Genomic DNA, 15,245 nt, shown 5'->3' with positions numbered 1-15,245 from the left:
CGGTAAAAAAGTCATAACATAAAAAACATTGAATGAGGTGTGACCAAACTTTTTACCTAGAATAAATTTATATTATTTTTCACCTGCTGTTCATGTACTTTGAGATGTAATTGCAAAATATCACTTACAAAAGTTCCATGCAAAATATGTTAAAAAAATATTCTAACGCATCAGTCAAACCACACTTCTTGTAAGAATTAATTTACAGTACAAAAGTGCAATATTTGGTTTGCGTATGCAGCTCGCAAAAACTCATAATTCCTTTTGTTCATCTGAGTTCAGTTGAAATTGAACTCCCCAAGTGTGTCGGCCGTGAATGACTTTGCAGGCAGACTACAAAACCAATATAACGTTTGAGGATACAGCTAGCCTTCTTTGTTGCACAGGGGTTTATTGCTTCGCACACGGCACTGGAGTTGTTGACAGCTGAAATCCGAAATGCCATATTAAAACCCTCTGCTCTCGAGGTAAGCGGCAAGATGCAAGATGGAAGTTTGAAGATGTTTTTATTTATGGTCAAAAGGGGTTTCAAAATGGCTGGGAGCGCTCAGGTTTTGAAAAGTGTCTTCGCCGATTTTGATATAGTTGGAGAATCTGGTGTGTACCAAATAGATCAAAGATGGATCCTGAAAGGTAAAAGGAAAAAAAAAAGTAATAAAACAAGTACGATCATTGCAGTTAAAGGTGTACAATTAAATTTTTATGGCAGAGGGATTGTTTTCTGTTTGTCTCCATGGACTTGTCATAGTTTTGGCCATAGAATAATCCTCAGTAGGCATTAAACTTCTACCCATCTCTAGTCCAATGAGGTTCATCTGGTCTTCCGTTAATTTATTTTAATAGATTATTTTTCCCGACCAAGATTTAGTTTGTTTTCTCACCTGATCGTTTCAACTTTCCACTTCTGACCATTGCTAAAGAGAAAACCACATAATGGAATTGGATGGAGTGAACATCGTTGGGACAGAGGACAACAAACATCGTCGCTGGATTAAGGAAGCAATTGAAAGATGGAAATGTGCCCATGGGACTATAAACCAGGACAAGGGGGCTTTTTTACTCTCACACACCTGCGGTACTGTCCTGAAAGAGTCGGACTGCAGATGGCGCTGTCGTCCTGCCTCCACCGGTTGAAAAACAGCACCACTCTGACCACTCTGAGGAAGACCGCTAGTGAGCAGTCCAAACTGTCAAGTATGAAAACAGCTAATCCTTGGTGTGGAAAAATAATCGCTTAAAATAAATTCGATCTCGATGGAGACAAGAAAGCGGCTTCATCAGGTTAGATACATTAGCGACATACAGTGTAACCTCCGAGGCAAAGCTACAACATCTCCATGGAAACAAGCTTGGTGAATGCTCCATCAGAAAAAATATGTAGTGCACCTTAAAAAAATAAAATAAAAAAATAATAATAATGATAATAATAATAGTAAGTAGTAGTAGTAGTAGTAGTAGTAGTAGTACTCTGTCTCTTTACAAAAATGAAGAGTACCTTTTTATACTTTATGATACAGCCTTAATAAAGCATGAACAAAGACTTAATTCATACTGAGCAAATAGCTTATTAAGAATGATTCAGACTCAGTACCTGCTTAAATAAAGATTTTGGAGTCACGGTCTCTATTTTTTATTACTCAGAACAAGTTATTCAAGAATCATTTAGCAATAGTTTCTTTTTAATGTATTCTGTATTGATCAATTTAAGCAAACAATGTGTTCCAAAAATGCTTCTTAACAATTTTCTTTTCATTTTTTCACTTGGCCCGTTCCACATTTGCTTTTTTCCCCCATAACGTTTATTTAAAATTAGGTTTACTGGCTATTAGCTTATAGATATAGTGCCCGTCATACCATATTTTGGATTTGAGCTGATCTGTACAGGACAATAATGCATTAATCTTATATAATGCTTTTCCAGATGCTCAGAGTCACTTTCTTTGCATTATACTTTCACTCCATATTCGCTGGTGGTAAGTTGTAGCCACAGCTGCTCTGGGGCAGACTGATGTTTGCAAGGCTGCCGATCTGCGCCTCGCAACAGTTCTCCCGATCGTATCACTTTTATCTTGTTGCCAAAATCCATGCATTTCCATACAAGTCTTGACCGCGCCATGTCTCTTGTCTCTCTCTTACCTCCACTCCACCTCCACTCCTCTGTCCTCTTCTGTCCTCTCTTTGTATCCCCTCTCCTTAGGCAGCCCCAACGGGACGGGAATGGGCACCGGAGCCATCGTGGGGATACTGATCGTGGTCTTCTTCCTGCTGCTGGTGGGCGTGGACGTGACCTGCTACTTCCTGAACAAGTGCGGTGTGCTCATGTGCCTGGCCGTCAACATCTGCGGGAAGCGAGGCCCCGGAGCCAAAGGGAAGGACATCGAGGAGGGAAAGGCTGCGTTCACGTAAGTCTTCTTCTGTGTATTATCACGGGTCAGTAAAGTCTGTGTACCTAGACCTGTCACAATAACACGTTTTGAAGCATGATATATCGCTACAGAGAAATATTGTGGTAAATGATAATATTGAATCTACTTCATGCCACTGATTAAGATTGAAATAATAACCCCTGTAAACCATTTTTAAATAGATTAGATAGATGTTTCATTAAAAGACAAGAGCTGCAACAGATAAATAGCAGATTTCACCAATAATTAGCCATATAAGGGATGACTGCTCCCAGTCGCGGAACATTAGACCAGCTCTATACTTTCTATCAGGTCCTCGAGGGTTCATGGGAGTTTGCCCAACCAGTCCACATGTGTTTTGTGGATCTGGAGAAGGCATTCGACCATGTCCCTCGTGGTGTCCTTTGAGGGGTGCTCCAGGAGTATAGGGATCTTTGGGGTGCTCCAGGAGTATGGGGCTCTTTGCTAAGGGCTGTCCGGTCCCTGTAGAGACCGGAGCAGGAGCTGTGTTTGCATTGCCGGCAGTAAGTCAGACCTGTTCCCAGTGCATGTTGGACTCCGCCAGGGCTGCCCTTTGTCACCGGTTCTGTTCATTATATTTATGAACAGAATTTCTTGGCACAGCCAGGGTCTGGTTCGGAAACCACAGAATTTCATCTCTGCTGTTTGCAGATGATGTTGTCCTGATGGCTTCATCGAGCCAGGACCTGCAGCAGGCACTGGGGCGGTTTGCAGCCGAGTGTGAAGCGGCTGGGATGAGAATCAGCTCCTCCAAATCCGAGGCCATGGTTCTTGATCGGGAAAAGGTGGTTTGCCCTCTCCGGGTGGGTGGAGAGTCTCTGCCTCAAGTGGAGGAGTTCAAGTATCTCGGGGTCTTGTTCACGAGTGAGGGAAGGATGGAGCGTGAGATTGACAGGCGGATCTGTGCAGCGTCTGCAGTGATGCGGTCGCTGTATTGGTCTCTTGTGGTAAAGAAGGAGCTGAGCCGGAAGGCAAAACTCTTGATTTACCGGTCAATCTACGTTCCTACCCTCACCTATGGTCATGAGCTCTGGGTAATGACCGAAAGGACAAGAGCGCGGATACAAGCGGCCGAAATGAGTTTCCTCCGCAGGGTGGCCGGGCGCTCCCTTAGAGATAGAGTGAGGAGCTCGGTCACACGGGAGGAGCTCGGAGTAGAGCTGCTGCTCCTCCATGTCGAGAGGAACCAGCTGAGGTGGCTCAGGCATCTGCTCAGGATGCCTCCTGGACGCCTCACTAGGGAGGTGTTCTGGGCATGTCCCACCGGGAGGAGGCCCCGGGGAAGACCCAGGACACACTGGAGGGACTATGTCTCTTGGCTGACCTGGGAACGCCTTGGGGTCCCACCGGAGGAGCTGGAGGAAGTGTGTGTGGATAAAGCGGAAGAAAATGGATGGATGGAGGGATGACTACTACTATTTCACTCTTCCACAGCTCAAATCTTATCATATTACAATGAAAATACCCTTAATCTCTCCACTTTTGCAAAGAAAAAGTACTCAAGATAAATATTGAGGCCCAAAATACATTCTTCCATTAGTTTGCAGTGCTCCAAAGTTATTCCTTACTTACCTTATGCATTCTGAGCACCCTAATTATTCACCACGATGAGTTTACAGTTGTCCCTCACTATAATGCGATTCAACTTTCGCGGTCTCGCTGTTTCGCGGATTTTTTGGGTGCAATTTTGTATGCTTTTCTACAATGTATGAATGTGCATTGTGTTCTGTGTCCTGATTGGCTAAGGGACTGTAGACCATTGTCCATCAGTCTCCTCCGTGCCGTGTCTCCTGTACAGTACAGAATGTGTTCAGCCAAATTTACATAAATGTTCAATCGCAGTGTGACTCTGAAGTGCTGTATGTTTGCAAGTTTTCTTCCCGACAAAACCCACAATGTCGATGAAATGTTCTGCACCGATAAAGGTTTGAACTTTGAAAGTGTGTAAACAAGACCGAAATGTCAATGCCTGTAGTGTATAAAGTGTGTGGTGAGGGGTTTTACAGCCTTAAAACTTATATAGTAATTGTAAAAAATAAAGCTGATACTTCGCAGATTTCGCCTATTGTGGGTTATTTTTAGAACATAGTCCGCAATAAACGAGGGACCACTGTATAAGCGTTTTTTTACAACTTTCAGAAACTTTGACGTCACAGTAAAGCTAGCAACAACACGCATGCCACCACACACTTACCACACAAACATTTGTGCCCGTTGAAGTGTAATATTAATTTACAAAGTTGAAAGCCAGAATTCTTGCGGCACACAGCAGGTATGAAGAGACCATTAGAGCTTGAGTGTAGAGAGCTGATAGGAGCACGCTTAACCCAGCGAGGAGTCCCTAACACCACAGCTGCTATTTCTGTGCACGGAAATCACCCGAGACACATGTATTTAGAGCTGAGAGGAGAAAAAGCCAGATGCCAAGTACTGCAGTGTGTGTGGTTAACGTCAAGCTAGTATACTCCCAGGAGACAAGTGAGCCCGGGGAACATCAGGTGTGGATGTGCTGATTTAAATACAAGTATGGAGTCTCAAAGGTGCCATTTTGTTATGTGGAAAATTGCAACAAAGATATTATTGAGGTGTTTTAATATACCAGGAAATCCAATTAATTTAAGGGATATTTAAAGTGTGTCAAAACCCAAACTTTAAGGTCCTATATCTGTTTTTGTTGGGTTTTTTCATGAATTTGAGCAACATTTGTCCCAGTACAGATATATTTCTATAAACAGTTATGGTGGTCCTTTGTATTGACCTTTTTTTGTATACGTTACTAAACTTTGTGCTTTCTTTGTGGTGGCACTTCCCGTTAAGTGGGAATCCCATGTTCGTGTGCACCAACATGTCAACACTGCACCAATTCTCTGGGAGGCTTTAAAACAGCTTTGTATTTTACTCATTTACTGTCAAGATCGGCAGCCCCATGCAAAGTAATACAACCCGAAAAGCAATGGCAGCGCCCATGGGAACTTCCGAAATAAAGTGAATACTGTCTGCTTCTAATTATATCTCATCAATAAGTGGGCGGGTAGCAGGCTGATCTCTAAATCTGAGAAGCAAAAGACGAAATTTAAATCTGTCAACTGGACAAATTATTGTAGGACAGATTTAAATTTTGCTTTTGCTATGGATTAGACCTGGACGACTGAGGAATTACACAGATAACTTTCATAGAAGCGACTTGTAAACTCATTGCGGTGAATTATTAAGATGCTCAGAATGCATAAGCTAAGTCAGGAATAACTTTACCACAGCAAACCATTAAAAACTTTACCACAGCAAACCATTAAAAATGAACTAGCTCTGTTTTTCGTGGTTTTAAGATGGTAAAAATCAGGTACAGCGCCTTTAACTAAGACTAAATTAGGATCAAAACAGGCAAAATTAGGATAAAATAGGATAAAATGTGCGATATACTGCTCTGCACTTGTTGACACTTTTAATACATCTTTGCATTAAGCATTTTCTCCATCAGATAGCAGTTTTATTGTATTAAAAACAACAGCTGCTCATTCTTCTCTACCACATATTTTGGTTTTGTTCTTTGGCCACTGAATGTGTAAACGTGATCGAGGTGTTCAAACTGATGAGTGAATGAATAATGTACCAAAATGTAAAGTATTTAAGAGGAACACTTTTTTTGTAACAGGAAAGACGAGCCCATTGTGGAGGTGAGGACAGAGGAAGAGAACATTTCAAGCCAGGAGGGAGGGGGCGCCACTGAGCCCAACGAGACCACCCCCCTGACAGAACCAGAGTGAGTCACATACAAAACAACTATCCCACTGAAAACTTCAACTTGTATTTAATGGAAGAAAGCCATTGAAGCAGTATTTCCTAGACTGTTAGTTGGCTATATGTAGGTTTGAATACTGCAAACTAGCTTAATGATCTTTAAACTTTTATTTTCAATTGTAAAAGGTATATACAAAGACATGACATTTCGGTAGGAACAAACTATTTTGTCCATTGATACTTTGCAGCTGATGTCAACAACATTCCCAGGCGGTTGAAGCTAACTAGAGGGACTGCTTTGTCTGAAGCTCTGTTACTCAAGTTAGACTTTAATCTGAGCTTTGTTTTAACACGATCTGACCATAAAGAACTGAGTTAGCTAACAGGTTATGATGTTAAACAAGTACCTCGCGAATAACATTGTAGTCACAAGCTAGCTAGCATTAGCCAAGTGTTTTTCAGTCTCATGTTGTTAAAAATCGAAAAACTACATGGTACAGTGAATGCTTGTGTTGATCACAGGCTCCTGAAAATGTCTTGTTTAAATTCATTTTGTATGTTTTCTTTAGTTGTGACAGTGTTTGCTAATTGTGTCACCATGGCAACTGCTAATCATTTCGCCATAGATATACATGTAGTACCCTCTTTGCGTGATGTCACTGCAAAGTATCAATAGAGCAGCAACTCCAATCACTGAAATTTGATTGTAACGCTACGCTACATCTTACCCTGAAATCCTAACCTTCCACATTTAAGTTATTATATTGATTTGATTATGACTTTTGTTGCTAACATTTTTGACTGTACACCTTTTCTTTTTGTTTGGCACTCACTTTGTCTTTTAACTACACCTGCACCTGCCCCCCTTCCCTTTCTATGCTCTATATTCTCTGCCTCCCCTCTCTACCCTCTCCTCACCCCACTCCTCACCCCCTGTCCCCTCCCCCTGCACCTCACCCCCTGTCCCCTCCCCCCGCACAGGCCCGCTACCAATGACTCCACCCCCGCGGTCACCCTGCTCCCCTCCACCACCACTAACTCCGTAGCCGAGAGCTATAGCACGGCACAGAGCAGCCCGGTTAGCGAGTGCACCACGCTAACCGCTAGCCCCACCAAGCCTGTCCCGGCCCCCCAGAACAGTCCCCCCGGCTCCACCCCCCAGCCCGAAGTGGGAGCCCTGGTTGACCTAAGTGAAGCCCAACCCCCCAAAACTGCCCCCGAACCAATCAGCAACCCTTCTTCCGCTGCTAACGTCCAACCAGTAAACAGCAGTCCTGTAGAAGGCGGGGCCACGGAAGAGCCCGCCCCCCAGAGCTCCTCGGGTCAAAATGAGTATGGACACAAGTCATTTTTAACACATGCACCCACCCATTCATGTCATGTCAAGTCATATGCTCTGGTAGTACATCAAAATGCTAACTTTTGAAGAAAAACGTATGACTTCATAGTTTAAATTGTGATTAAACACCTAAACTCCGCCCACAACCACATTTTAAATAGAGCAGGGCAGTAGCTGGAGGACTAAAGAAGAGAGTGAGAGGGGAGGGGTGGGGTCTGAGGGTATAAGGAACAGTGTGATTGGGCTAAAATGTACCCACACTTTAATTAGGATGGTCCTGGGTTATGTCAAGTAGTACCTGAAACTGCACTAGCCACTGGACGCACCTTTTTTCACTGTTTCTGATTCAGTGTTTAGTTCCACTTTAAGGAGGGAGTATCATGCATTTCATTGCGCATTTTTAGTCACCTTAAGAAGAATGGTGGTGTATATTTAACATTCTTAAAAACATAATCTGACTGGTAAAAATAGGGTTTTATTATTTCCTCCACAGGTTGTATTTATACAAGGGTGAAAGGGCCAGCAGAGGGCAGTAGAGTTCTGCCAGGTTTTCTCAGTTGACAGTAGTTCCAGGAGTAGAAGTGAACAGGAGGCATAAACACAACAAAATTCACAACAGAGATGCAAAATCACTTAAAGCATGTATGAAACAAAACATTACTCTAAATTGGTCTGAAGTAAAAAAAAAAAAAAAAAAAAAAAAAAAAATGCACTGAAGATATTAGAAAGAATGAAATATTTTGCTATAGCTTTTGTGCATTCAAAAACATCAAAACCAAGCAAGTATTTCACAGGCACGTATCTAATCAAAAGCATTAGAGACAGACTTGTATATCTGTTGCTTGCAAAATCAAAACATGAAAATATTTTATTCAACTCTGTATACGTGAAACTAAAAATTGGTACTACTACCAGAGCATAGTTTAACAGCAAGTCACCACCGCTCCTCCTCCTCCTCCATATCCACCATCCAGCTTCTCAGCCTCTCTAACCTACAACATGTGTGAATGGAGACATGTCCTGCTTGATTGTGCATATTTACTGATGTGTATGTAAATGGATATGGACTAAACAAGCTTGTTATGTCGTGAATGACAAATCTTAAATGGTTTGGTGAAAGTATAAATTGGCTAAATGCGCAGGATCGGACTAAAATCAGCTTGAATAAAACACAACTTCAGCTAACGTTGGTAGAGGAGCTGAAAAATTATAGCATTACTCCAGCAGAGGTGAAAACAAAGTGTCTGAAATCTATTCGGAGAAGTACAATTTTACTAAAAGCGTTACTCAAGTTAATGCACTTGAGTAAATGGAACTGAACTTCAGGTGTGTTCTTGATTGCACGTATCAGACGGCAGTAATGTAGACGGCATGTAGTAGTGTTACGTGAGAATACAACAGATGAAAATTACAGATGGTAGCTTTAAATTGCAATATTGATCTAAAATGACTTGATAAAAGAAAGTTTTCCGCTGACTTCCTGGTTGGATTGGAAGTTGCAGAGACTAATGGGAGCCAATTCCTGCCTGGTCCTTTGTGTACCGTTAAGGGTCATCACAACAAAGTACCGCATGCATATATAGCACAATTCGTACACAAAGTAATTCTAAGTGCTTTACAGAATAAGAAAGACGTTAAAATCACAATACAACAAATCAAAACATGAATAATCTTAAGTAATCATCATCAAATTAGCATTATATGAGAAGAGTGCAGAATAAAAACCTAAACAGAACCATTTTGAGCCTGGATTTAAACATTTATCAAAGTAGAGGCCTGTTTCACATCTTCAGGTTTTAGTACAGAACAGTGGGTGTATAAATGTGGCAGTGACAACGGGAATAGATCGGAGCAGTGACATCTTAAATGCAGGAGAATAAAGATTACTCAAACATGCATGAATAACTCAAAATGCAACTTCGAGTGGGTAAACGATAACGGGAAACTCTTAAAACACTGTTAAAAGCTCTGGAAAGTCGATTTTGCACAATATTCCTCCTTTAAAATATTGTGGAAAGTCCTGAAAAGCCTTCAAAGCTGCTATAGTTCTCATTTAGGCTGAAACTTTTGTCAGTTTAGCTTCTTGACTGCTGCTTCTCCGGGCCTATGATGAATGGAGGAGCCTCGCTGACAATCACCGCTCCTTCCCCCTCTCCTCCATCTCACTTGGGTGGACGGGCCGTGAGCGCGTGGCATTGATGGAGCGTCACGCGGGCTTTTCTGTCAGCGCCACATCATCGCGATAAAAGCCAACGTGTCAAAGAGACCCGTCCTCACCCCTCTTCTTCATAAGTTCGCCGGTCGATCTAAGCACCGATTGTTCTCTGGTTTGAAAAGCGTGTCAGTATCCGGGCGGGTTTATTGGATTCTGGAGAAGTAGATTGTCTCACTTTGGAATGCAGTGTCAGATTTGGGACGTAGCTGGGACCTAACGTGAAGCTAGCTCAGGAATAAACCAGGACTAGCGCTGGAACAAACCAAGTGTGCATCAGGACTAAGTTGGACGCCAATGGATCAAAGCAGGACGCATGTAAACGCATCGTAAACGGGGTCTGTAACATGGTTTGGATTAAGACTGTTGTTTTATAATTAGCCTGCCATGCTAGTCTGGAGTACCTATCTTAAACACGCTGTATCTCATTTTTACAGTCTTAAAAACATGAGAAAAAAAAAACAAAAACAGTTCATTTTAAACAGCAGTGGTCCAAAGTTATTCCTCTTACCTTTTCATTCTAAGCATCCTAATTATTCACCCTGATGAGTTTATAAGCACTTTAGACAACTTTAAGAGAGGAGTTTCGGGGTCACGATAAAGCTAACAACAACTAGCATGCTAACTGTGCTCTTCCTGATCATAATTACAGTACATAGCAGACATTTTGACCTCAAAAGCTGCTTATACATTATATCTGTGCTGGGGCAAGACTAATTTTGCTTAAATGCACGGAAACAAACAGGTACAGGGCCTTTAAATGTGAATTGAATCTTGAACCAGGATGGTCAGGAGTACCTAGCTGGAGTATTAGCCTATTTTGCATGTTTTAGGTGGATCCAGTATTAGCTTTGTGTTATTGTCTTGATTTCTAGGTTGAATATTAGAGTAATAATGGGAAACTCAGCATACACAGGGAGAACATGCAAACTCCACACAATAAACTCCTGATATCAAACTTCGGTAGTGCTAATTATCAAGCGATTTTGTGAAGGTGTTTGGAGTTTAAAAACACAGTGGAGCACGTCCCGTATTACCACATGACATCACAAAGTGGAACAGACTGTTTTAGTTTGAGAGAAGAACTTCTAATGCAACTATGCAGGTTCTACGTGTTAAACATGTGCGAATGAAACAAAGCACCTCCAGGTACGTTTTGGATGAGGAAATAACATTATAACAGATCAGAAATTATGTAATATGGCCCCTTTAAAGATTTTTAGCTGAAGTTACCAGGGAAACAAATCCACAAGTTGACTTTTAATGTCTTCAAAAGGAGTTTTAGAGTTTTACAGCAGCTTGACTCCAAGGCCAGATGGTTCAAAGTGTGCGCTGACAGTTTGAAGCAAAATTCAAATCCAAAATCTGGTACACAAATTTACATAAGGCCAATGTACTGTAGAACAACATGTACTAATAAGCTAGCATCAGACAGCAACTCAAACCAATTACTACCCCACACCTGCTTTAAAGGCCCATAGTAACAAACTTAAAACAAGAGAATTGGCTTTTCATGTAGCTTAACTTGAAATATTGTACATGTTTTGTGTCATTGACAGATGTATGGAACACAGTAAAGGCGATGCAAAGATCATGCAAAATAGATTTTTTTGTTTTTAGAGGAGACCTATTCTGTAAAACTGACCTTTCAGAGCTTTTAACCATGTTATTTTTGTTGTTATGTTTATTCTCCTGCGTTGAAGAAGTCGTTTTTCCAATCCACCCTGTTTTCACCATGACCAGTACATGCTCACTGCTTTGTACGTACTACATTCTCCAATTGTATTTTGTTAATCAGTGATACACAGAGAATACAGTGTGATGTGCAGATATCCTTAGAAGAGGCCAAAAGCATGTGTTGCTTTGTTGTATTGCCGTTTACAATGACCTACCATAAAGTTGTAGGATAGAATCGGCTCCTAATACCTCATGTAGCTTTCCAATTTTACAACCCTTTCTGTTTCTGCAGTTTTTTAGCCACCTCACTGAGCAGTTCCTCTACTCAAACTGCAGCCACTACCAAAACATGTCAATCTTATCATGGTGTTTCCTAAAAGAATCCTTTTCTTTATTTTTGTCATGTCTATGTAGTCCCTCAGTCATCCAGGTAATTTTATCCTGTCAATTAAACACCAGGTTTTTGAGTGAAGACGTTTTGCTGCTCATCTTCAGTTCTGGTTAAATTGCTTTTAGACACTGCCTTATATCTATCAAAATATAACTCAGGTACAACTCAGACTCAATGGACCTAGCTAACAAACAGAAACAACAGGTGTGTTAGTTTCAGTGTAGTTAGCTCCTCCCTTCAGACAGATATAAGACAGTGTCCACCAGCGAACTGAAGAAGCAGCTTGGATGATCAGCCAAACGTCTTCCTTCAAAAACTTTGTGCCCAGTTGACAGATTTGAAATTTTCTTTTATTATTTTGTCATGTTTCATTCCCACTTCTGCCAGTAGATGGTGTGAAGAACTCCATTATAAACCTAGTTCTTCCAAATAACGTGTTTTCCAATTTACAATGTTCACTATAAAGTACCAGAATGAAACAACATTATACTAAACAATACCTTGCATAATACCCTATAGTGTACAACAAGACAGCAGATTAGAAGCTTACTTACATTAATTACTCCCCACAATGCCCTCTCTCTCATCTTACATCTGTTTCGCAAAGCCACGGTAGCGCAAATGTACGCCGACAATAGCCTTGTATGCTAACAATGGCGTTTTGAAGTGTATGCTAAGTCTGCTCCCTTTGTGGCAAGGCGAGCAGCAGACGGCGTGTAATTCTCTTGTGCATTGTGGCGCGTTTGTTGTTAGGCTCCATGCATTGTGCTCTACTGTACCGCCGCTGTCTCATCCCCGAGGCTTTGTTCCCTGGAAATAGCTGTGACATCCATGTAGTCGTTACGTGATGTCTGGCGCGGATAGGGTGCTTTATCGCTTTATGTGTGAAATGCATTCTGTTCCACATTCCCCCAAAGCATTGTGCATGTTTTCACCTCCTCACTTCTGCTTTGCCTGCGTTTCTGCTTTCTGATGAGATGAACTACAAATAACTACGGTCAAGTCCACAGGTGTTTGGTACATTAACAAACTGTAGTATTTGTACTTTCGGTGTAAAGCAATTGTCGATATAGAACACTTGCCATCTTCAATATTTTAGTAAGATGTGAGTCTGGTCATCGTTGAATCTGCCAGAGTTCAGATGGTCTTAATTTAAAGGTGGATTAGCGAATCAGGGGTGATCATGAGCCAGCTGTATCAAAACAAATATGGCTGCTTACAAGGAAAAAAGAAAGGAAAAATATACAGGGGACTGAATAATGTTACAGATTTTTGCAGAATCAGTGAGCGAGGCATTAAAGTCTTGATTAATCTTAATCTGAGCTGAGAGAAATGTCATTTTATCCAAAATGATGCATGACCAATGAGCTCCGTCATCTCACATGCATCACTGAAATGGAGAGAGTGGGGTCCAGACTGATACCACTCTACATAAAAAAATACAAACGTGTCATTTTGGAGTTGCTAAAATAAAACGCAGGGCTTACAAACCACCTTGCCCATCAATAGTTAGCATGAAGCAAAGTGGCAGAGTGGTTAGCATTCATACCACACAGCAAGAAAGTCCCTTGTTCAATTCTCAGGTGACGTGGAGCTTTTATCCAGCTACTCCTGACTTAACTTTTAGCTCAAGATCTACAGCAAAGAGTAGTGCAAAAGAGTAGTTGGCAAATGCAAATTGTTGTGTCCTTGAGCAAGACGGTTCACCCACATTGCACACTGACAGCAGACTGACACACAGTCCATCATTTAGTCTCAAGGCAGGTGTGTGACGAAATTGTGATGCTACGTAAAAGTGCTGTAATAAAAAACATTCTTAGACTTAAAGGTCCTCCAGCTGTTTATCTTGGAGCGTATTGCTTTACTTGAATGTTCCATAGTATGACGTAGAGACAACCAGACCAAGTTACAAGCTAAACCTGTGGAGAGCTGACCCCACTCATGGTAATCGCAAGTTATGTACTGCACCGTTAATTCTGACTAGGACAATAGAATACATACAAAATAAATGAAGGATGTGGCAGATAATGTACAACATATTCATACACCTGTGGACTTAGCCTTGAAACTATGACTTATTACTCATTAACTGTCTATTTTCTTTTCTTACTGTTTTATTTCTCCTGTAGCGGCAAAGCGGTAAAAGAGGCCGGAGAGGTGAAGAACGGCACGGCTGAACCCAACAATGTCACTGTGCCTGAAGTCAAGGCGGTGCCCAGCGAGGCTCCCCAGGCCAACGGGGCCAATGAGAGCAAAGCGTAACCCAGCAACCAGGAAGAGGCGGGGCCAGAGGGAAATGGGAGGGGCATGGGAGATGGGAGGGGTCACTGTCACTGAAACCTCAAAGCAATGTCTTATGCCATACCGTTCCGGCAAATCTCAAACACTGCAAAAGAGGGAAATTGAAATTGGTTGAATTCAATGGAATTTAAATATCTATATTTGTTGAAACTAATTAAGAAAAGCTTTGTCAATTTGATAGATTTGTTGCTGGTTCAGACTGATTAAAGAGGAGGTATTATGCTACATTGAGTGACGACCATGTTATAATGTTCACTCTACAAAAATATGCCTGAAGAGGTTTTATATGTAATCAATGCAAGTTTGAGTAATCTAGCGATCTCTCCTGGGTCCTATTCAATCCGGCTTTATGGTTAGCAGTACAAGCTAAGGTTTTCATAAATATACAAAAGCAGGATACAAGCAATGCACAACAACTTTACAATCCTGATACAATTTGTAGCAGTTTCATTAGCAGAATGCGCTCTGAAGGGGGAGTGACTTAGCGTGCAGAGCAAAGGGAGTGGAGCATTTTCAAAACAATTAAAGGTTTTTGAGAAGATGCAGGTACCTGAGGAAGGTCAGAAACTGAAACGCTGTACTAATAAAAGTGAACCAAGAGTGAGACAGTGTGCAGGAGTGTTCATTAATGTGCATTGTCCCTATCAAATAAATAAATAAAAAACATTTTCAGCTAAGTATTTCTCCTCCAGCGCACCTGTCGACCCAGTCAGGTGTGCAGATCTAGACAGAAATGAAAACAATTAAAGGTAACATGGTTATCTAAATATATATTATGTGTTAGCAACCTCATGAAAGTATAATACCCCCTCTTTCAATTATTACGCAAGAATATTTGAAAATTTAGCTTTAAGTAAGAAAACCAATTTAACCAATGTAGATTTTCCTTTTTTTGCTGTGCGTCGTACCATTCCAGCAAGTCTGTAAATACAACCTGGGTTATTTTCTAACTAGAACGATATGTAACAGCCTGCACATGCCTTAGTTCCTCCTGAAATGTTCACACAAAATCAAGACACAAGTTTGAGAAGTGATTTTCAACGGGACAAATACCACTTCCATTTTGAACAGCTATTTAAAAGGGCCCTGTCCAAACTAATTTTTTCATTTTGCAAAATTGTAGTTGATTTTTTTTTTTTTTTATTGTTGGAAAAAACACTA

General features: G+C 41.2%; 1 protein-coding gene across 1 annotated transcript in view; it reads left to right on the top strand.

The window, feature by feature from the left end:
- ncam1a (neural cell adhesion molecule 1a) overlaps positions 1-14,553 on the top strand; it is a 543,500-nt gene extending 528,947 nt beyond the window's left edge. The window contains exons 17-19 of the mRNA XM_055226537.1: positions 2,198-2,402; positions 6,079-6,186; positions 13,913-14,553. Coding sequence (XP_055082512.1) covers positions 2,198-2,402; positions 6,079-6,186; positions 13,913-14,045 — 446 coding nt within the window. The 3' untranslated portion in view covers positions 14,046-14,553. The remainder of the gene's footprint in view (positions 1-2,197; positions 2,403-6,078; positions 6,187-13,912) is intronic.
- The last annotated feature ends 692 nt before the right edge of the window (positions 14,554-15,245 follow it).

The sequence above is a fragment of the Periophthalmus magnuspinnatus genome, chromosome 14 (genome assembly GCF_009829125.3).
Source record: "Periophthalmus magnuspinnatus isolate fPerMag1 chromosome 14, fPerMag1.2.pri, whole genome shotgun sequence".
NCBI lineage: Eukaryota > Metazoa > Chordata > Actinopteri > Gobiiformes > Gobiidae > Periophthalmus > Periophthalmus magnuspinnatus.
The sequence above is the reverse complement of the archived record's forward strand: the minus strand, read 5'-3'. Positions and strand labels throughout refer to the sequence as shown.